General features: G+C 45.8%; 1 protein-coding gene across 1 annotated transcript in view; it reads left to right on the top strand.

The window, feature by feature from the left end:
• Window positions 1–21137, top strand: part of WDR19 (WD repeat domain 19) — a 637672-nt gene that overhangs the window by 165470 nt on the left and 451065 nt on the right. The window contains exons 15-16 of the mRNA XM_086963976.1: window positions 3110–3259; window positions 19848–19995. Of these exons, the coding sequence (XP_086820102.1) occupies window positions 3110–3259; window positions 19848–19995 (298 nt within the window). The remainder of the gene's footprint in view (window positions 1–3109; window positions 3260–19847; window positions 19996–21137) is intronic.

The following is a 21137-nucleotide window of genomic DNA, read 5'->3' as shown; positions in this document are numbered from 1 at the left end:
CTAATTGTCTCAATGGCAGAACTCTGGCCTAAGTGTTTCAATGGCAGAACTCTGGCCTAAGTGCCTCAACAGCAGAATCAATCTCTAAGCTCCTCAACAGCAGAACCTTGTCCTACGTTTTTCGACAGCAGAACCTGGGCGTAAGTGCCTCAACAGCAGAACCCTGGGTACCTCAACAACAGAAGAGGCCCTAGCCTTAGTCAGGGCTCATTCCTGCACATCAGAGTGAGTATAAAGGCTGATGCTCCTGTGGTCTGTAAAAGAGCTTAAGCCAAAGCGGAATTACCAACCGATGAAACCACCCCATCGAAAGGAGCTGCGACCAATGAACAGCGGCTGGATGACGTCACTCTTCTAGTGAGTGTAAACTTGAGGCTTCACTCCCTCTTTATTAATTATGAGATTGGGTGCTCGGGGTTCCCAAATAGTTGTTGTTTTCTTTCAGTGGGTAATAATGAGGACGGTGTAGTTGTTGTTTCATTGATTTACACTTTGGATTAAGTTGTTTTAAGGATATCATTTTTAGTGCTTTGTTCCTGAAAGCCTGCTTATAACAAGGAACTCACGCACCCCAGAGACAGGACTGAGTGATCAGGGCCAGGCTCTCACGCAGCAGCTGAGGGGCAATGAATCACACAGTAGTATCAACAATGAAATTGCCCGCTGTGCAACCCAAACAGAGCCGTGAGCAGAAGGAAAGATGAAGGGAAGCCTTAAACATAAAATACTGTAAAAGTAACCAGGAGACTGTCAGGGTCGCAAATGGAGAAGGGGCACAGAGGCACTGGGTCATACTGCCCTAAACAGGAGGTGAACCCCGGTTCATACTGCCCTAAACAGCAGGTGAGCCCTGGTTCATACTGCCTTAAACATGAGGTGAACCCTGGTTCATACTGCCCTAAACAGGAGGTGAACCCTGTCCACCCAGCTCCCAAGTCAGACCTTCTCGGATGATGATGAGGCGTGACACTTAGGCGGGCTCCTGCTGCTGTGCTCTCAGCTCCCGCGTTGTTCTCAGTGTTGTTGCGTGGTTTTTACTTTCTGTCAAGTCGGTTTCCCGGATGCTCTAATAGATTTTGAATTTCACAAATTAAGCAAATGCTTTTTTAACATGTGTGTGAAAACGTTTTCTATACCGTAAACAATCCCATGTCTGACTCTTGTGCTCCAAGCACAAGAATCCTAGATAAGGTTTAAAATGCACTCACCTTGCCGAGAAATTAAAGAGAAACACGTCGGTTTACACCTTTATGGATTTAAAAGATTGCATGAAATCGAATTAACTTTATTGTGATGATGATGGTGAAGGGACAACGCAGTCCTCCTCATTAGACGAATTAGAAGCTGTTAATCACAGGATTCAGACCGACATTTGAAACCCTGTCTTTGAAAAACAGAAAGTGTTACAAGAAATTTACCGCCAGGGCCTCTTCATGACTTATATTATCCAGCTTACCTCCTCGAAGGCTACCTGGGGGTGCTACAGCTCCGAGGTCTGCTAGTTTACAGCGCCCCTGCTGAGAGAGTCAGTGTGAGGTCTGCTTCGGAGAAGGCGCTGCATCTGCAGCAATGGAAGCTGGTGCCAGGGGTCGCAAGGCGTGCAGAGGGGTGGGCGTGTGCCTGTATGTATAATCTCAACATCCCTGCAGTGTGCCTGTTAGTCCCTGTGTGCATGCACTATAGCAAAGCCAGAGCTATTGACCTTGCCTGTGCTTGTGCATATAATCCTTAATACCTGTAAAGTGCCAGTATCCAAGAGCTCTCAGTTTTGGAAGAAAGGGGAAATGTGAAGAAACCCCAATGCACCGACAGCGGAGTGGTGGCGGGATAGAGGGGTGCGAAAATTCATGGCAGCAAATTGCGGGCGTGGGGATGGGGGTCCAAAAAAAGCACGGACACCGGGCATAATAATATTATATTATGGGGTACTGGAGACAAGGACACAACGTGAAGAGACGTGCATGCGCTGCAATGCTAGGCGAGTGGGCGTGGCCTGAGGGAGACAGGGCGGTCACCAATCCCACTTCCAAAGAAACTGGACAGAAAACCAACGACTATAGATCGAGCAGCGCCTGCGCTGAAACGCAGGCAAGATCTGAGGTGCGAGGCCAAAGGGAAACTGGGCGGTCACCAACCCCACTTCCAAAGAAACTGGGCAGAAAACCAAGAACTATAGATCTTGCTAGCGAGCAGCGCATGCGTTGCAATGCAGGCGAAACTTAGGGAGGTGGGGCCTAAGGGAGACAGGGTGGTCACCAACCCCACTTCCAAAGAAACCAGACAGAAAACCAACGACTATAGATTTCGCAAACGAGCAGCGCATGCGCCACACCACAGGCGAGACCTAAGGGGTGGGCCCTAAGGGAGACAGAGCGGTCACCAACCCCACTTCCAAAGAAACCAGACAGAAAACCAATGACTATAGGTCTCGCAAGCGAGCAGCGCATGTGCTGCAATGCATCTCGCAAGCGAACAGCGCATGCGCTGCAACGCAGGCGAGACCTAAAAAGTGAGCACTTTTGCGCTCTGCAACAAAATATCTTCAGAGGCCCATCTCTTTCTGGGCACTGAAACAACAAGTGCAGCTGTACTCATTTCCAAAATGGAGGACCAGAGCTGAATAGAGAGCACTGCAGTACTACAAAAGAACTTGCTTATAGGGAGGCCAACGGCAAGGGAGCGCTGCAGTGTGCCTCCTCTGCAGCTCATGAACAGGTCTGGAGTAAGGTGAAAGCACACAACTTTCACAGCCCACCTGCACAGATGCAGGTAGGAAACCGGATGTTTCAACTGTTACTTGTCTAAATACTTTTAATAGCCTTTCGATGACCTACATAAATTGTATCTTCTCACTAGATATTGCTAACAGCGACCTTAACTATTCTGACTCATAGGAGAACGAAAATTGTATCAAACTATGTTCACTTGCAGATTTATTATCAATATGTTCTCGATACAATCTATTTCGACGCAGACATGTTTTTTTTTTATAACCCATTTTCAAAACTAAGACATTACCGTGGTTAGTTTCCGGTAAAATGTGTTGCAAGTATCCCCATCTTTTCTATTCGTTAATTTGATATGATGTATCTCTTTTCTTTTTCATAAGACTGGAGTTATTCAGTATTTCTACATAGAAGACTGGCAGTATGTGAACGAATATCGGCACACGGTTGGCGTGAGAAAAGTTTTCCCAGATCCCTCGGGGACCAGATTAGTTTTCATTGATGAAAAAAGTGATGGCTTTGTCTACTGTCCAGTAAGTCACTAGTCAATTAAATCTGTCATGTCTTTTGTAATGGTCTAGGCTGTATTTCCCAGTTCATGTTATGTTTAGTTGCACAATGTATGTAATACATATTTTGCTATGTGCCACTTTTAGAATCTTCTAATTCTAACTGTTAATTTCCGTCCTTCACAAATTTAAGCTTTGACATTTTCATGCAAATATCGCAAACTATTCATTTAATGAGAACAGAAATTTATTTTTTGAAAATCTTTTTATTATTATTTCAGCAATTAATCATTTTATTACAAATCCAAGCTTGCCAGCATCTTAATACTAGAGAAATCTTTTTGCCAACATGTTCGAAAAGGGCACACATCTCAACATAGTTCCTAGACTACTCTATTTCTGTTTTTGCCAGTATCAATCCCTAAAGCGAAGTTTTGGGATATTCTGAGGAAAAGAGGGATTTTTATGTGGTGAGAACCCACGCCTAGGGGCGACGGGGTCTGGTTGAGGGTCAATGTTGCTGCACATGGATGTGATAATCCTGACATGACTAGCAATAATCAGGGACAAGGTTAGTGTTTACATGGGATGAGATAAGCCAGTAACCGCCTTAGTGTGCAGCCACTAGATTTCAACATATACAATTACAATCAATAAAACAAAAGGCTGACAATGGCTGGGGAATGCTCCCACACAGTTTCTAAACGAGGCACCTGTCTATCCGGCTGTCTAAAATATTTTAAAGCGACTCGGATGTGCATACTGTTTGATTGGAATGGGCAAAATTCAGTTGCACATGTAGTATGCACTTGCTCAAATACCATTGAACTGCTCCCTATGACCGAAGAAGGATAAAAAGTAGAATGCTTTCAACCAAAACCCTTACCTTGGCTCCCCACAGAGGTTTGGAATTCACTAATCTTTAGGAAGTGGCTCAAGGGTGACCAACTGGCATGGGTGCAAATTCAGGATGGTGAGTGTAAAAATTCAAGACAAAGGGTCAAACGTCAGGACAGAAATTCAGAACAGGAGGTCAAAATTCAGGACAAAACTTCGGGGAAAAAAGGTACGTTTTACAGACACGTCAGAGGAGGTCGCGTAATAGTATAAAAGTAAGTATATAGACAACCACTTAAGTGCAAGTCAAAATAAGTTTATATTAGGTTGAGACAATAGTGCACTTCACGGTTTTTCAGTATGCCCGCAACTTGCTACCTTAGACGATTCAAAATTCACATCTCACCCCAGCAGGTATTAGTCACCAGACAATGGTGAACCACACCTGAATATAAGTGAGGCCACTTTTATTGTTGATTGTAAACTACTAGATATACAAGGAACTTTGCAGTGCCAGCCACCAGTAACAAAACCGCCCCACCGCTTTCCAGCCTCCCAGGGAAACACCCAATGCCCGATCCTTCCAGTCTGGCCGTGCTACACCCTCCATTGGTTAACCTCCTTTTCACATATGCCCTCTCTCATGTGCATTTAATTTCTTTTATAGTATTACTAATTCCAAGTATGTAGGGCAGTGTGTCGGAGTGTGTTACATCACATACATATCATATAGAGGCAATGACTCTTATAAATGTGAAAGTCAATGTAAAGGAAATGTTACTTAAGATAAAGGGTGCGACAAGGTGTAATCATTCTTTTATCTATCATTCGGTCTTTCACCATTCAGTCTGTCCTTCCATCTGTGTGCCCATCTATATCCAAACATATTCAACCATTTGAAAACCTAGCCACCATGTATCCTTCCATCCATCATTTCACTCATCCATTCCTCCACCCACCCTTCCATGTATCCATCCATTATTCATCAATCCACCCTTTCACCCCATCCATCCGTACACTCGGCAATCCACTCTTCCACCTATCCATCTATTCACTCATCCTCCCAGCCACCTATCCTTCCACCCATTCAGTCATTCATCCTCCCTTTCTCTCTCCATCCCCTTTCACTTATCCATCCATCCTTCCACCCATCTACTCATGAATCCATCCATTGACCCTATTACTCATCCATCCTTTCACTCATCCATCCACCCTTTCACTTCTTCACTCATCTATCCATCCTTTTTTTCTACCCCTTCACTCACTCATCAATCAATACATCCACCCTTTCACTCATCCATCCTTTCACTTATCAATTCATCAATCCATCCATCCTTTCACTCATCCATCCACCAATTCACTTGCCTATCCTCTACCCTTTCACTCATCCATCCATCCTTTTACTCACCCATCCACCCTTTTACCCATCCATCCACCCTTCCACCTATCCAGGTACCCTTCCACCCATGCATCCATCTATTTACTTTTTCTCTCATCCATCCTTCCACTCACTCATCCATCCATCCTTTCTTTCATTATCTATCCATTCACCGTTTCATTAATCCTTTTTCTAATCCATCCAGCCATTCACACATTCCTTCACTTATTTACTCACCCACCTTTTCACATTATGAGTTGAGCCTTTGTCTGCAGAGTTGCAGACAGAAGAGGCCCATCAAGAACTTCACCCTCACTGTAGTTCCTAAAGCAAGGGGTGGGGTGGGGTGGGGAGGGTTCACTATGCCCCTGTACATAGGCAATCTAAAAACGTAGAAGTCATGAGTCATGCATGATGCACAGTGCCAGGACTTGAGGTGACTGTGACATGGTGTTGTTTCCTGGGCTTTAAGTGGGGTAAAACAATTGTGGAGAGTCTCCTCAAAGGGGGTGTTCAACGTAATTAAGGGCATGGCTTGAAACACCTAGGCTAAAAATCTGTGCTTAGCATAGTATTCCGCCCGACTGATATTATACTGTTTCTGTCATTGCATCCAGATATATAATACAGCAAGTATCATTACACCTACAACAAGCCAGGACTATTGGCTCTGTCAATAGTTGTTAGTTGCTTAAAATTAAAAAAAGCAGCAATCATGGCTTTTTTTAATATAATTTTAAAATGTGTCAGTTCTAAAAGAACTATAGCACTTTGTTTATTACTTGTTTCACAAACTTCTTTATATAAACTGTATTCTCAAGTTGCAGCATGGGTGTTTTACCTTTTATCCATCTGACAGAATGCCCTGCTGTACACTGAGGGGGGAGGAGGCCACCACATGCTTTAACAACCCAAACTGCCCCATTGGCATTCTGTATGTGGCAATTAGCCGGCATACAGAATGACAATGGGCGGGGTGGGGCTGTTCTTGTGCTCCCAGGAAGAGAGCGAGGCGGCCCCATTAGGGTGCTGAGGCTTCATGCAGGTAACAGTGCTGTTCTCTGCAATGCCCAAAATTACGGACAAAAGGCGTCCGTAAAAGGGATCCTCACGGACAATGGACGTGAGGTCCAAATTACGGACAATCTGTGAAATTTACGACCGGTTGGTCACCCTAAGTGGCTCACTTCATTATTTTCCTAGGCAGCAAGATACACTTTTTTACATACTGTAAGCCCTGGTTTAAGCTGACTGATGGACAGATTGACATATTGTCAACTGTGACGCTGGCTCATGTTATGTTAAGGTCATTTGTAAAGTGCACTATCACCCAAGAGGGCATCCTGGTGCTGGTCAGGTGTGTGTGCGCCAAGACTTGCCTATGGCGTGTGGTTATTTGAAAAGCCGGGCCTTCAACTACTTGCAGAACTCAAGAAGTGTGAAGGAGGTTCTGATGTGTAGTGGGAGGTCGATCCTCGCTTCAGGGGTGACGTATGAGAAGGGTCCAGCCCCAGCCTTGTTTCTGCGGATGCTTAGAGTCTGGAGGAGAGGAGGTTTCTGTGTGGTTAATTGAAGGCGATGTGGGTGTTCAGCTAGGCATTGCCAATGTTGCGCAGTATGTGATTGGGAAGTTTGAGCTAAGCACATTTGTGCATCAGGAGACGCTGGAGCCCCCTAATATGAGATGTGATGTGTGTTCTACATGGGAGGATGAGGAAGAGTCTGGCTGTTAATTTCTGGATGGTTTGTGGTCATCTGAGTTGCTCACTGATTCCGGTTTAGAGGGCGTTCCTATAGTCCAGCTTGCTGATGATGAGGGTATGACTGATATTTTTCAAGTGTTGTTTGGGGGCCATTTGAAGTGTTTCCTCAGCATCTTCAGGGGGTGGAAACAGTAAGCTGTGACATAATTGGTTTGCCTTGTCATAATGTCCAGTTTGTTGTCCATGATGATCCCAAGGTTCCTGCCTTGGGATCTGGAGGTTGGTGTGGGTCCCAAGTCGGACAGTCAGCAGGTAGTGTCCCAGGGCAAGGTGTTCTTTCTGAAGATCTCCACTTCTTTCTTATCTGTGTTGAGTTTAAAACAGTTGGCCTTCATCCAGAGGGCTGATTCAGCAATGCAAGTGGTGAACTTGTTCCTTGTGTAGGCAGTATTGCCCGAGAGGGAGAGTATGAGCTTCATGTCATGAATGTCGGTGAGGTTGTTGCTGTTGTGTGCACTGATGAGATTGGCCAGTGGGGTCATGTAAGTGTTGAAGAGGGTGGGTCTGAGCGACGAACCTTTAGGCACTCTGTAGATGAGTTTGTGGGCTTGTGAGGAGTATGGTGCCAGGTTGACAGCTTGCATTCTGTTTGACAAGACAGAGCAGAGCTGCCAGAGAGCAGAGGGGCGCTAGGTGGCGCACATCCAAGATGGCCGCACACCTGTGAGGCTCTGGAAGCATGGCACAAACATCCGACATTTATCCTGCCTTTTACTCAAGCTTGCCGTGAGATGGTGCATTCTAGGTAATCGCTACTGCCTCCGCTTCTGGTGGTAAAAAGACTGACGCTTCTATCCTCCTGTGGGCCCAGTTACGAGAGGTTTAATGCTGTGGGGGCTGGCCTGACTGCTCCTGCTGGAGGGCTGGCCGGCGGCCGTGGCTGCTTGAGTCCACGGCATCACACGTGGTATTAAGCCCCCGCTGGGACCCGATCGGTGATTATGCCCTGCTGCTGATTGCTGTCCCTCCAACTGTGTTTGCTCCTGACCTGTGCGAGGAACTGCGTGTTGCGGCGTGGATCCAGCCACGGGCGAGACCCTCTATGTACTTGCCTTCAATATGGGACACTTGGCATTTTAGTTTGCAGCGTTGGCCCTGTCGCCTCACCTGGACTGCACTCAGCGAAAGATAAGTGCCAGTTAGGCTATGCTCCTTTATTCTATTTTTCATTTTTTTTTTATTATTACTTCTGGCATATGAAGTTTATTCATGAGTAGAACTTTGATACGGTGCCAAGCACCCTTCCCCTTTTAGGCCACTCCCTCACTTTTAGTGGGTTGTAACCAGGGGCTGTTTCATCGCAGTTTCTTGGGAATTGGCTACGGGAAGGGATGACTGCCGTCTGGTGCCCCCTACATCGGAATTCTCCCTATACAGAACTTACTCTTCATAGTACATTGGCTTGAATGTTTCTTGTTACCTAAGCCTAGTCCTGTTAGAATGGACTGGCCTGTTTTTCTAGTTCGGGATTTGGGTGGGAAACAGGATCCCAGCCCGATTGGGGTGCCGATGTGGGTGGGGGTGGATGTGGGACTGTTCATTTTTACTGGAGACAATGCAATGCAGTTTTTATTACTTGAACACTCTAGTGATGACAAATGCTGGTTATACTACTCTTATATGCACTGAATTTTCACTACTCATCATCACCGCTACTTTACGCTGGGGCACTCTGCTACACCGTGCCAGCGAATCTCTTCTAGACTTCGCCTTCCCCGCACTTATGTCACAGTTAGGCCCCCCTGCATTAACTTCCTCACGTGGAATGTTAGGGGCCTTTGTGATCCCCGCGAATGCCGCCAGATCCTGTCATACTTGAACAGACACCACATACAAATTGCCATGCTCCAGGAGACACACCTTGACCCTAAGCGACCCTCAAGCTTTGGCTCTTGATGGGCCTCTGTGAGAGGCTTTTCATCCTACTCCTCATATTCGCGAGGCACGCTTATTTTAATAAAGAAAAACACGCCATTCAGATTGGGAGGCATGAACGGCGATCCCTCTGGTGGCAGCTGTCTCATCTGGGGCACCTTGGCTACACAGTCTGTCACTCTTGTATGCAGCTACGGTCCTAACTCGGATGACCCTGATTACTTTACGACCCTCTGGGGACATATACTCAAGACAGGTTCTACGTATGTTATTTGGGGCGTGGATTTAAACACAGTCCTTTGTTCTTCTACGGACCTTTCCCAACCCTCTTCCACAGCACTACACAATAACATGGAACGTCCTATCGGGGCTACTTACGGAGCATGGTCTCGTTGATGCTTGGCGGCATGTGCACCCTGCCACCAAAGAGGATACTTTTTATAAAACCGGGCATGCCTCATGGTCTGGAATGGATTATTGGTTATGTTCCTGGGGGGTTGCTCCATGGATTCAAATGGCCACTCATATGGCGCGTACGCATTCCAACCATGCCCCGGTGCGCCTTGCACTAGTACTTCCTGATTCAGTGGCTGTTCCCCGCTGCTGGAGGCTTGTACCAGAACAACACTTGTGGACATCGTGTTCCAAACTGAACTAGGGGAATAAAGACTCTGTTGACAGTGTTAGTTTGCTCTGGGAAAGCGTTCAAGGTTACAATTAGGGGTGTATGTATGTCCAAAAGTGTTGGGGTGCTCCGTGACATTAGGAGGGATTTGAATTGTCTCGAACTCAAAATTAAACAGCTAGAAACAGACATGTGGGCGACTAGCTCTGGAGACAAGTGTGCTGCACTTCGCGAGCTGCTCACGGAGTATACCGACACTGCGACTCCTGAGATGAAGTTCAGTGGGAAATATTACACTGCCCGCCGCAATGCGAAGGCGAGAGACCTGGTCGTGCACTCGCGCACACTATCAAGATGCCCCGCTTCTCAACCCACATATTGGATGTTGTGGATGATGGCGGTGTGCGTTATAGAGACAGCTTAGACATTCTCAAGATATTCACTACCTACTACTTGGAACTCTATAGCTCGCAGCGTACGACCCCTCCGGATTTCTCCCCCCTGTTTGGCGACATAGCCCTTGGATGGCTAGGGGATACCCAATGTGAGTTTCTTGTGGCCCTGTTTGAGGACGATGAGTTTAGGGAGGCCATAATGCAAATGACATCCGGGAAGGCGCTCGGCTCGGATGGGCTGCCTGTTGACTTTTACAAAATGTACCTGGATCAATTGCTCCCACTGCTGAAAGCAGTGTTCCTTGAGGCTCATGAGACGTTACCCCTACCTTGCACCATGAGAGAGGCGCTCATCACGTCACTACTCAAACCTGGCAAACCCGCAAATCACTGCGAGTCCTATAGACCACTCTCACTAATTAATAGCGATGCAAAAATTATGGCTAAATTATTGGCGAATCGTCTCCGGCTACTTATGGAGAAGCTAGTCCTTCCTGATCAGGCTGGGTTTATTCCGGGCAGGGCGACGTCCCACAATCTCGGGACCCTCTTCTCCATTTTGCAGACCATAGATCCTAGATTGCAATTGATATCTGTGTTTCTTGATGCCTCAAAGGCTTTTGATTCAGTGGAGTGGGACTACCTAGTCGCAGTTTTACAATGTATGGGGCTTCCAGTAGGTTTCCTCACTTGGATTAGGCTCTTGTACTCCTCACCCACTGCAAGAGTTTTGATCAATGGACACACTTTGCCCTCCTTCCCTTTGTCCTGGGGCACACGACAGGGGTGTCCGCTCTCTCCCCTGTTGTTCGCCCTGATTATGGAGCCCCTGGCAGCGAGGGTTAGACAACATCACAATCACATGGGTCTGCGTTGTCTCCTGCGTCCGATACTTATTTCCCTGTACGCGGATGATGTGACCCTTTATATTAAAGATACCCAACAAAATCTAAATACTCTGCTGCGGGAGTTCGTCAGATTTGGTGGCTTATACAGGATACATATAAATTGGTCCAAATCGCAGATATTCCCCTTGACCAACTCGGTTGTGTCCTTTGCAACTGATTACCCGCTTGTATGGTGCACAGATGATGATAAGTATCTAGGGATCCGTGTGACATCGGAACGGGACGAATTGATGCGCATCAACTACGGTTGTACAATGGAACATGTCACAAACTGCATCACCCGGTGGATTGCCTTCCCCTGACCATGGCTGGTCGTATCTCCCTTATAAAGATGGTGATCCTGCCTAAATTTCTATACCTTTTTTTAAACATTCCGTACGACCCTGGTCGTCTCTTCTTTGCTACGCTCTGGTCGGAGTTGATTTGCCTTTTATGGGAAGGAAAACCACCACGTTTACAATGGAATGTGATGATGCGGCCTTATTCTCACGGTGGTTTCGATATTCCCAATTTCGAACTTTATTACCTTTGTGCGCAAGCTAATTTCGCTCACTTTTGGTTCCATTCACCCCGTTATACTGCCCATGTCTCCACAGAACATTGGCTCGCAGATCCCATCCCACTGGACGGAGTCATCCTAGCCTCTGCATTGCCCTGCGGCAGCAACCCAACCTCTGTGGACTGTACGATTTCGGCCTGGTCCCGCATATTAGGTCACATGCATGCATCAAGTTTATATTCCCCTCTCCTTCCGCTCACATATCATCCTGACCTAACGTTGTTGCAGGATGGACTCTTCAAAAACATTGCGCGTGAACGAAGCCTTTGCTTCTGGACTGCCCTGATGTCCGCATTATTTGGGACGATGTCCTTGCGGCCCTTGACTCCATGGTCTCTCTACTTCTCTGAGATCTCCAATGTTGGCACTCCTAGGTTATACCGAGCAACCCCCTGCTAAACATCTGCTTTCTGTTGCCTAACCTCCGGTTGACACTCTTAGCTCCCTGGCACTCCCTCGGAGGCAGGATTCATTTTACACGCCTAATTTTAAAAATACTGGTTTTACACTGATCATTTTATTGTTTAAAATTGCGTGAATTTGTGTGAATTTAGTAGTAAAATTGTTGCCTTACTCTTGCACCGCTTTAATTCCAGGACAGCCTCATATTAGATTTTAGGGTCGACTTGCTTTCGAAGGGCCGATTTAGGGCCCCGGTCGAATCACGCTGTACTCCCGGGCGCAAGCTTTTCAGGCGCCATCTTGGGGGTAGTTCGAGGCTCAGCGCTCTAGTGCTCGGGCGATTCTCGGAACCGGCACTATAAATCCTTTCTGTTGCCTAACCTCCGGTTGACACTCTTAGCTCCCTGGCACTCCCTCGGAGGCAGGATTCATTTTACACGCCTAATTTTAAAAATACTGGTTTTACACTGATCATTTTATTGTTTAAAATTGCGTGAATTTGTGTGAATTTAGTAGTAAAATTGTTGCCTTACTCTTGCACCGCTTTAATTCCAGGACAGCCTCATATTAGATTTTAGGGTCGACTTGCTTTCGAAGGGCCGATTTAGGGCCCGGTCGAATCACGCTGTACTCCCGGGCGCAAGCTTTTCAGGCGCCATCTTGGGGGTAGTTCGAGGCTCAGCGCTCTAGTGCTCGGGCGATTCTCGGAACCGGCACTATAAATCCTTTCTGTTGCCTAACCTCCGGTTGACACTCTTAGCTCCCTGGCACTCCCTCAGAGGCAGGATTCATTTTACACGCCTAATTTTAAAAATACTGGTTTTACACTGATCATTTTATTGTTTAAAATTGCGTGAATTTGTGTGAATTTAGTAGTAAAATTGTTGCCTTACTCTTGCACCGCTTTAATTCCAGGACAGCCTCATATTAGATTTTAGGGTCGACTTGCTTTCGAAGGGCCGATTTAGGGCCCCGGTCGAATCACGCTGTACTCCCGGGCGCAAGCTTTTCAGGCGCCATCTTGGGGGTAGTTCGAGGCTCAGCGCTCTAGTGCTCAGGCGATTCTCGGAACCGGCACTATAAATCCTTTCTGTTGCCTAACCTCCGGTTGACACTCTTAGCTCCCTGGCACTCCCTCGGAGGCAGGATTCATTTTACACGCCTAATTTTAAAAATACTGGTTTTACACTGATCATTTTATTGTTTAAAATTGCGTGAATTTGTGTGAATTTAGTAGTAAAATTGTTGCCTTACTCTTGCACCGCTTTAATTCCAGGACAGCCTCATATTAGATTTTAGGGTCGACTTGCTTTCGAAGGGCCGATTTAGGGCCCCGGTCGAATCACGCTGTACTCCCGGGCGCAAGCTTTTCAGGCGCCATCTTGGGGGTAGTTCGAGGCTCAGCGCTCTAGTGCTCGGGCGATTCTCGGAACCGGCACTTCATTTATGGCAGCCAACTCCCGTCCGCGCAGCGGGCGGGCGCAGCGGGCGCGCCGATGGCGCGCCGGAGGCAAGCCCGTCTGGGCCCGTCCGGGCCAGTACGGACCTAGGGCCTAAACCTCTGCCCGATTGTACCCTTCTTACCACAGGTACATTGATTCCCTCATCTTATTCTAGGGACGAGTTGTTGTCATTCCGTCCTGTTACCAATCACCACTGCTGGTATACAGTTAGACCGGAAGCACCTTATAGTCGGTGTGCTCACTGCCCCAAGTCCGGTAATGGTGCCAAAAAGGGAGAGCTCACGTCCTCTTCCCTGTCCTTTGCCCTATGGAACTCCCGATCTCTGGTCAAGCACTCGGATGAAGTCAACCTAATGATCCAGGACCATAAAATTGATGTGCTGTTTCTTACAGAGACATGGCTCTCTGACAGCTCTGAGTTCGATATAGTTAAATCTATGCCTACGGGCTACGCGATACAGTGCCTGCATAGGCCTCGTGGCATAGGTGGAGGACTAGCTATTATTCATAAGGAGACACTAGCCTGCAGGATAGAAAATGGCAAGATCTCTGATGCAGAGAGCATTAGGTTTTCCATCCAACTCTCCCCTAATTATTCGTTGTCAGGGTTGCTGATCTATCGACCTCCAGGTGGGGTCAAGCAGTTCATTAGTTCCCTGCTGGAGACCGCACTTACACTGGCAGCCTCAGCCCCCAACTTCCTTCTTTTAGGAGATTTGAATTTCCACTTGGATGACCGGGGAGACAAGGTGGCCGCTGATTTGCTGGCTGACCTTGAAGCATGTAATCTGATCCTGCATAATAATGAACCCACGCATTTGAAGGGTCATCTATTGGACCCTATATTTTCCAATGTCTCATTCCTGAAGGCCTCACCGCCATGTCCCCTCCCCTGGTCAGACCACTTTCTTATTCCCTTTAATCTGACAATTATGACGGATTCTAGATCTGAATGTAAAGGCTCTAGTCGATCTTCTCATAGACCTTGGCCTAAACTGTCCTTTGACGATCTAATCACTGCCCTTGAACAATCTATTCCAGCCCCGATCTTGAACCCCCTTGAAGCAGATTGCAGTTTCCATAATTGGTTACTAAAAGCACTGGATTCGGTGCTTCCTACGAAGTGTAGTACCAAGAAAAGTAATGGGTTTAAAAACCCTTGGTACACAACTGAACTGCGCGACCTTAGAAAAGTTTGTAAACGTCTGGAACGCGCTTGGCGGAAAGACTGGTCTACTAATAGTAAAGTGCCCTACCAGGAAGCCATGAGGGCATATAAGCTAGCCTGTAACCTCACGAAAGCGACCTTTTATGAAGAGAGAATCAGGACTGCTTCCAGCTTCTCAAGAGAAACATTTATTATAGTTAAGGAACTCCTGAACACCCCATCTCCTTCACTGCCACAGTTACGAGCAGAGCTCGATGCAACGAGCTTGCACACTTCTTTGATAACAAGGTCAGGAAAATTCTACAAAGTATTCCTCTTAGTATTCCTTCCTCTGAGTCCCCCACGCAGGGCGTGAGTGGTGTGAGCCCTTTGTGGGAAGTTATCACTCCCATAACTGAGGAAGACTTCCGCAAAGAATTAGCTAATCTTAAAAGTGGCTCCCCCTCTGACCCTATGCCCATTCATATTCTTAAGAGGATTGCTCAGACCATCTCCTCGCGGGCCGGATCTCCTGAACGCCTCCTTCGGCGCTGGGGAAGTTCCCCCTAGCTGGAAGAAGGCGATGGTTAAGGCTCTCCCTAAAAAGCCGGGACTTGATCCTGACGACCTGGCGAACTTTCGCCCAATTTCTTTGTTGCCTGGCCTGGGCAAAATTGCAGAAAAGGTTGTCAATCGCCAGCTGTCCACATTCCTAGAAGATCACAACCTGCTCAAGCACTCACAAAAGGGCTTTCGCCCTGGGCAGTTTACTGACTCTGCCCTGATTGCAGTAGTGGAGGAAGCTAGATGCATTCTTGACGCTGGAGGCTCCGCAGCTGTGGTCCTCCTAGACCTCAGCGCGGCTTTTGATACCGTCAATCACGGTATCCTCACTCAGCGCCTTACTAGGATGGGAATATCTGGCTAGGCCCTCAGCTGGATTACTTCCTTTCTGAACGATCGGTCCTACCAGGTCTGCGATGGCACCAACCTTTCTGAGTCGATCCCCCTCCAGTGTGGAGTCCCGCAGGGCTCCTCGTTGAGCCCTACGCTTTTTAATATCTACATGGCCCCACTGGAGGATGTGGTTTCACCCTTTGGGGTGAAAATAGTGACTTACGCGGACGACACCCAGCTTGTCGTTTCGCTATCCCATCATGATAATGCGGCAGAAAGACTTGGGTGCTGTCTGACTGGTATCATGGCTTGGATGACAGAATCTCGGCTAAAACTCAATGGGTCCAAAACGGAACTTATGATGGCGGGTAACCTTTCCACATACCTTCCCAAAACCATGTGGCCCCCCTGTCTGGGTGAGGCGCCCCTACCCAAGAATGAGATTAAGAGCTTGGGAGTATGGTTCGAGCCCGACCTGACGTTCAGAGTACATACGAAGAAAGTGGCAGGGATCTGCTACGGTTTGTTACGCTCGGTCCGAAAGGTGTTGCCTCTTCTCCCTTTTAGTTCAAGGAAACTCCTGATTCAGGGGCTAATACTGTCAAGGCTGGACTACAGTAATGCCTTGCTGCTTGGTGCCCCTGAATCAGCTATCAACACCCTTCAGCGGGTACAAAATGCGGCGGCCAGGGTTTTGACAGGCACTGTAAAAAGAACTTCGGCCAAGCCTGCTCTTAGAGCTCTCCATTGGCTCCCCATTCGGGAGAGAGTTAAATTTAAGGCCCTTACCATCGCCTTTAAATCTCTCCAGGGAAGGGGCCCCCCAATTCTTAGGGACCTTATTTGCCCCTACAAGTCCTCTCGTCCCCTCCGTTCTGACGGGAGCAATCTACTGATTATCCCAAGAGTAAAGAGAGCTCGCTCAGGAGGCAGGAGGTTCTCTGTGAACGTAGCCAAGATCTGGAATGATCTTCCTGCTGCTCTCCGTCTTGAACCCTGTCTCCAGAGGTTCCGGAAATCTTTAAAGACATTCCTGTTTCCAAGAGGAATATGAGTCCGCTATCTGAGGATCTGGGAAGCTAGCTGTGTGTATCAGCGCTGGGACGCTCATGGGCAGCCATGCGCTTAAGAAATCTAATTTCATTCATTTCAATTGCTAGGCGGCGCGTAGCCTGTCGTTGGGGTAGGGGGCGAGCTCCTAAATTTAAGGACTGGTTATTAGATTTAATATTATGGAAAACTCAACTTAGCACTTATGCAGAACTTCTTCCCTGCTCCTCTCGCCTTCTGGATATTTGTGGCCCATTGCAGACATATTTACTTGAACACCCCACTGCAGATGCCGCTACACCTTGACAGCTGCCTACACCAGCTTCTACATCCACATCATCTACTGGTCAGACTTCTCTTGCCTGACCATCGTAGTGATCCACTGTGTTGTAACAATCCCTGAGCTTTTTTCTTTATTCTTTTGTTATTTTTTGGTACAGAATGTAACAGTAACTGTATGATGCCCTGTTTTGCTTACCTATCTCTTGTATTCCAGCGGTGGTGCGTATTGCCCTGTAACACTTTATTATGTGCATGGCCAGCTATTTTTTTATATCCAGATATGTCACTGAAATGAATTACTGATTATTTAAGCGTTGTCTCCCTTATGGCTATTGCAATAGACTTGATGTCTCTTTTTTGGAAAATTCAATAAATAAAGTAAAAAGATTTTTTTAAAAGAGCTGCCAGAGAGCAGGTCCTTGGATGCCAAACTGGTGTCCAATGGGGATGGGCTGTAAGATCTTTTTCAAGATTGCAGAGAGATCTACAGGATGAGAGCTGCTGTGTCTACTCTGTCCATGATCATGTGAATTCCGTCTGTGGGAGCAATGAGTACTATTTCTGTACTATGGTTGCACCTGAAGCTGGACAGCTTGGTCTCGAGGAGCTGGTGGTTGATGATGTGACCGGTGAGGCATCTGTTGATTAGCTTCCTAAGGAGCTTTGCTGGATACAGGAGAGAGATCTGTCTGTAGCTGGTGATAGAGGCTGGGTCCGCAGAAGGTTTCTTGAGCAGAGTGGTGATTGTGGCATGTTTCCGAGAAGAGCTTAACTGATGGCTCTGAGTGCTTTGGTGAAGGCGTGGTCAGGCCAGGGGTGAGATGTGACCCAGGAGTAGATGGACTTCATGGTAGTAACGATCACATTCGTGGAGACGGTTAATCATGTGGTTAGGGTCAGTTCTGCGGGCAAGATGGGTAGATAAGTAGTGAGGGCGACTGAGTCTAGTTGAGGGTCAATGTTGCTGCTTGTGGATGTGATCTTGTTACGGAAGAACTCTGAGAGCATTTGAAAAGGTCTTATGAGGATGATGTTGTTAGAGGAGCCTGCAGGCATGATGAACTCATAAATGATGGCAAAGATTTTAACCTCTATGTAGATATACAGCCATATCTATTGGCCCACTACCCTCTTGGGCAGGTTGGACTTCCACTGATCTCTTTCCAGCCAGTGCAAGTATTTGCCAAGAAGCCCTGCAGATGAAATAGGATGATCTATATCTAACATTTCAATTCGAGACACCTCATAAGGGATAGATTCTTGTACAAAGCTTCACATGTTGTGAACTTCCCCACCCCGCACCAGCCTGACATGTTGGACCCTTTAAGAAACTCATGCCTAGTCCACTTGTTTCCCTTCCAACTATCCACCCATTAAACCCAAATCTTACTAGCATTTTCCTAATGTGTCAGTTGAATTATCAAAGTGTAATTTCCGATTAGCTCATTCAATGTTTTTTTGCACTCATTTCATTTCCTGGCTGTAAATATGTCTATCCAAATGGTTCTTTAGTTCTATTCAGGAAAAATTTACATTATTTTGGCATATCAGTTGAAACTCTCTCCATTTAATTCTCTCAAAAGATAAAAGAGCAGGGATTTATGAAGTGTGTCCAAGATCATGGAATTGAAACCCTTGTTTGTTTGCCTGTACCCTGTGTTTCTCAACTTGAGATGGATGGAGGAGGGATCTGGTAGCTCCCTGTTTCTTCCTTGGGCATGGTAAATTGACTAGCATCTGAAACCAGTGGTGGCATTGTTGTTTTGAAACCGTTTTCTGTATTCGTTATTCAGAACAACATTCTTAACATGTTAACTACAGTGGCCATTTTTTAAATAGTACAAGTAGACAAGTTGTGTCTATTGCCGGTTTACTGTTTCTTGTCCACAGTATTTCTCAGTTAAAAGTCCATTATTCTGCATGCTCTTGCAGCAATAAAGCACAGACTACAACACAGAGACTACAGTTCTAGATGAACTACAAAAATGAAAATAAAGATGGTGGGAAGTCTGTATACAAAATGAAGCCATGTCTCAGCAGGGTTGAATAAAGAAGGAAGATAAAGTGGATGGTGTGGCATTTTAGTGTCAATGAGTCTGTAGACCAGGACCAATTTGCTGGTTGCGAGGAGCAGGGTGTATGGATTTTTCTGCTCTACTGCAGGCAATTGAAATGTGCTTTAACTCCCAGCTGAGGGCAGGCATAAGGAAGAGGGTGAGTAGGGAATGCATTAGAGGACAGAACCATGAACTGAATTAGGATTAAGACCGGCATTGTAGATTAGGCTTTGAGTGGGGACAAGTGATTCTTGTTGGCTATGATATACTGTTCACCTGGATCATGTCCAAAATGATGACACTTAGGTATGATGTCACATTTGTTGTTCTGGTTCTGACTAGTATTCCGTTTTTAGCAAAATAAAAAGCTAATGGCCAATTAACTTGATACTTTGAATTTGCCATGCTCATTATCTTGGTTTTCGTAGTCCCATATCCCACTTCCAAAAATTTCTGTTGTTCATATTTGCTTTTAGGATTTTTTGTTTCGCCCCTTTCAGTAGCTTGTAGTTGGTTGTCCTGGTCAGAAACTGTGGCAATGGGAAAGGAGTGTTGCCTCCTCTTCTCCTCGGCGGAGCCAAAAATACTGCATCCAGCACTTAACTACGACTTGGTTATGTTCAACACACTCTTCAGGTTCTCATTTTAATTTAGGTTAAAAGAACCCTCTTTACAGCATGTATAGTTGTCTGCCATCCAGCTATTCTACATTTGAGATGTCATCCACTGTTTCTGAAACGTTAGCTTATGTATGAGTCAGTGTTCTTTTCTTAGAAATGTTGATGTATTTTGTTATAAAAGAAATCTCTGGTCACTGAGATGCAGTGCTAGGAAGAGCTTTGGAGATTTCAGTGAGTGAGAAATTGAATTCCCTTGTACAATTGAGTTACAGAGGCACATATCAATTGTCACTGCAGTTTTCTCAAATATGTATTTGCATTTAAAGTTGCTGCACTAATTTTTATGTCTCGTAGGTCAATGACAGTGTGTATGAGATTCCAAATTTATCACCATCTATAAAAGGTATTTTGTGGGAAAACTTTCCAACGGATAAAGGTGTTTTCTGTGCCTGTGACGACGACAAAATTTACACTTATGCATTTCATAAGGACACAATACAAGGTACTTAATTTGCACTACTAATGATGTTTACTCATGAGACCTCTTTCAAATTGGAATGACTTACACATTGTATATGCATTATTTTTGGCAAAACCAGTGTTTTGGTATTACAAATAATTTAAAGGCTGTAGGTGGTGGTTATTATTGCTACTATGTTTAAAACAAGCAGCAGTTAAACTTAAAGTAGCATTTAACAACATGGCTTTGTTGACCTTAGAATCAATCTATTACTTGACCCTCACTTGACTTATATGCCTGGATAACAGGCCAAAAGGGCATAGGGAGGTTAAGGGAAAATAAATAATCATTTATAGTATAGGTACTCGCAAAGATTTTCCCAGGGACCAAAGAAGTTGGTCAGTGATGTGACCGAGGGCTGTATTGATGCCAGCCAAGGTGGCAGTTGTGGAAGGGGATTGGTGGTAAAGTTGGGTGTAGGGTAAGTGAAGCATATAAATCTAGTGGCTTAATTGCACAGCTTCCCGACTTAACCAAATTGTGTGATCCTATGCAGTTGTTTTCTTTTACTTTTTCTTCATTATCACATATAAGAAGACATCCAAAACACATGACATCAGAATTTGCGATGTACATAACCTTCTCATGTGTGCGATTTAATAAACTAGAATGTTGTTCATGTATAATAGAAACCCACACCACCCAACAGTTGCTGTCCTACCGTTGATGTGGAACATCTGCTGGTTACCATACCTTTCTTAGATAATCAAGACTAAGCACAACAAGAACAGTGTTAGAAACACAACTTTCCAATAGACAGGGATTCCTGATTGTGTACGGGTTCTATCCCTTTGAACAGATCTCATCAGGATAAAGAGAAATTATCACAACACGCTGTTTTTGAGGAAATCTACCATGATGTACTGTTTTATGATTACCAATTAACGTTTAAGCCCTGAAGAAGTCTCATTGTCAGAGACGAAACGCGTTGGCTGGCTAAGAAGAAAATCCATTTGTGTCCTTGGATTTTTTCTGTGTTGAAATATCACAATAAAGAACTTGAATAAGACAATCTTGCAAGAATCCGGACTTCTTTTACAAGATCGTGCACTTTTATATGTATTGTGGATATTTGAAACTACAAAGAAAATACTTTTTGGATGGGTGTTGATTTCTTATTATTG

This window comes from Lissotriton vulgaris, chromosome 3_2 (genome assembly GCF_964263255.1).
Source record: "Lissotriton vulgaris chromosome 3_2, aLisVul1.2, whole genome shotgun sequence".
Classification (NCBI taxonomy): domain Eukaryota; kingdom Metazoa; phylum Chordata; class Amphibia; order Caudata; family Salamandridae; genus Lissotriton; species Lissotriton vulgaris.
This window is presented reverse-complemented; position numbering and strand designations above follow the sequence as displayed.